Source organism: Borostomias antarcticus (assembly GCF_949987555.1).
Source record: "Borostomias antarcticus genome assembly, contig: scaffold_991, whole genome shotgun sequence".
Lineage (NCBI taxonomy): Eukaryota > Metazoa > Chordata > Actinopteri > Stomiiformes > Stomiidae > Borostomias > Borostomias antarcticus.
Genome location: NW_028176693.1, coordinates 1 through 2,500, shown reverse-complemented (window position 1 = coordinate 2,500; position 2,500 = coordinate 1). Strand labels below are relative to the sequence as shown.

The window sequence follows — 2,500 nt, the reverse complement described above, 5'->3', positions numbered from 1 at the left end:
CCCTCCTTCTCCTCCCCCTCCTCCTCCTCCCCCTCCTCCTCTCTCTCTCAGTGACAGCAGTGGAGAGATCCTCAACAATAACTGTGTGATGGAGTACCACCAAACGACGGGCACGCTTAGCGCCCACTTCAGGAGCATGGTGAGATCGGGCGCACGGCCACGCCCCCGGCGGGGGTCTATCTGCTGGCTGAGGGGGGGCGGTCCGTCGTAGGGACACACCATGGATGTATTAATAGTAATGTAATTGTAATTAACTCCATTCACTGACTGCTCGCAAAAAGTGAAGCCCTATAGGACTGCGCCATCTTTGAAAAAAACGCGTCATTGATACCTTTGACATGCACAGTCAAGACTTGCGTTCATGTGAAATCTGTGAAATCATGTGAAACCTCTCCTCTCCTCTCCTCCTCTCTCCTCTCCTCTTCTTTTCTCTCCACTTCTTTTCTCTCCTCCCTCTCATTTCCTCTCCTCCCCTCTCCTCCTCTCTCCTCTCCTCTCGTCCCCTCTCGTCCCCTCTCCTCCTCTCTCCTCTCCTCCTCTCTCCTCTCCTCTCCTCTCCTCTCCTCTCCTCTCCTCTCCTCTCCTCTCCTCTCCTCTCCTCTCCTCTCCTCTCCTCTACTCTCCTCTCCTCTCCTCTCCTCTCCTCTCCTCTCCTCCCCTCTCCTCTCCTCTCCTCCTCTCTCCTCTCCTCTCCTCCCCTCTCCTCTCCTCTCCTCCCCTCTCCTCTCCTCTCCTCTCCTCTCCTCTCCTCTCCTCTCCTCTCCTCTCCTCTCCTCTCCTCCCTCTCTTTCCTCTCCTCTCATTTCCTCTCCTCTCCTCTCCACCTATCCTCCTCTCCTGTCTCCTCTTCTCCTCTCCTCTCCGTCATGTAGTCTTTGAAACGGATCAAGCGTTCGGACAGGCGAGGGGCGGAGTCTGTGACAGAGGAGAAGTTCACCATTCTGTTCGAGTCCCAGTTCAGCGTCGGGGGTAACGAGCTGGTCTTTTCAGGTCAAGGTAAGAATGGACAGGTGGACTGGGAGACGGACAGAGACAGACAGAGACAGATTAACAGGGATGGACAGATATATGCTGCGTTCAAGTGCTCCTTGGAAATATCGTATTTACGAGTTACGAACACATGGCTCTCCAAGGTCGTAATTACGAGTGGGGAATTGGGAAATAACGATGAACCCGAGTTTACGAGTTGTGGCAAGAAAGACAGCCATGGACAGACACAGTGATAAAGACAGAAAGAAAGACAGCCATGGACAGACAGAGTGATATAGACAGAAAGAAAGACAGCCATGGAAAAGACAGAATGTTATAGACAGAAAGAAAGACAGCCATGGAAAAGACAGAGGATGCACTCATGTTTACACGGCGTGAAGCGGCGTTGAGCACTATACCGCCTGCGACCTTGGAACACACTCTCACACTAAGCACATATGGAGCGTCGGCGCTGAACGCGGCCAGAAACAATAATGGATTTTCCCTGTGAAAGTGTTGTATGGAAATATGCCGCTGCTGTTTTCTGATGACCTCCCCCATCTCTCCGCCAGACGTTATCTCTTCCTGTAGTGGTCATAGTCCACGGTAGCCAAGACAACAACGCCACGGCAACCGTGCTGTGGGACAACGCGTTCGCCGAGCCCGTGAGTAGAGTGCCCATCAGAGCCGGAGCGTGTTGTTTACGTGGCCGTATGCCAGTATCTCTGCGTTTTTTCTACCGTTTGTAGTGTTAGGACGCCATTTTAACACGCTGCTGTGGGTCCTTCATCCCTGCTCTCCTCTCTCTCTCCCGCAGGGACGGGTGCCCTTCCTAGTGCCTGATAAGGTGCTGTGGCCCCAGCTGTGTGAGGCCCTCAACATGAAGTACAAGGCAGAGGTGCAGAGTAACCGCGGTCTTTCTGAGGAGAACCTGGTCTTTCTGGCTCAGAAGGCCTTCACCAGCACCAGCATCAACCCCGACGACTACCGCAACATGACCATGACCTGGTCCCAGTTCAACAGGGTGAGCCCCTCTCCACCTCTGTGACCACAGCTTCGGGGGAGGGGTCAGGGGTCGCGCCCCCCTCCACCTCCGTGACCACAGCCTTGGGGGGAGGGGTCAGGGGTCGCGCCCCCTCCACATCCGTGACCACAGCCTTGGGGGAGGGGTCACGGGTCGCGCCCCCCTCCACCTCTGTGACCACAGCCTTGGGGGAGGGGTCGCGCTAAGGATTTTTTATCGGTTTTGTGCTGGGGTTTTTCATCTATTATGGAAGGTTTATACGCCCGCAGGCTACAAGAGTGATGCTACCGAGTCTGGGCTCAAGCCTCCCTCCTTGTGTTCCCGAGAGCAGCAGAGAGAGAGAGGAGAGAGAGAGAGAGAGAGAGAGGGATAGAGAGAGAGAGAGAGAGAGAGAGAGAGAGAGAGAGGGGGAGGGAGAGAGAGAGAGAGAGAGAGAGAGAGAGAGAGAGGGATAGAGAGATAGAGAGAGAGTGAGAGAGAGAGAGAGAGAGAGGGGGAGGGGAGAGA

The 2,500-nt window shown here is 54.8% G+C and overlaps 1 protein-coding gene across 1 annotated transcript in view; it reads left to right on the top strand.

Moving 5' to 3' along the window:
• The window catches only part of LOC311328193 (signal transducer and activator of transcription 5B-like), a gene marked incomplete at its 3' end in the record, with an annotated part of 11,880 nt that extends 9,887 nt beyond the window's left edge, over nt 1–1,993 (top strand). Inside the window, 5 exon segments of the mRNA XM_084462201.1 lie at nt 52–139; nt 873–983; nt 985–996; nt 1,542–1,634; nt 1,787–1,993. Coding sequence (XP_084318327.1) covers nt 52–139; nt 873–983; nt 985–996; nt 1,542–1,634; nt 1,787–1,993 — 511 coding nt within the window.
• Nucleotides 1,994–2,500: the final 507 nt, after the last annotated feature.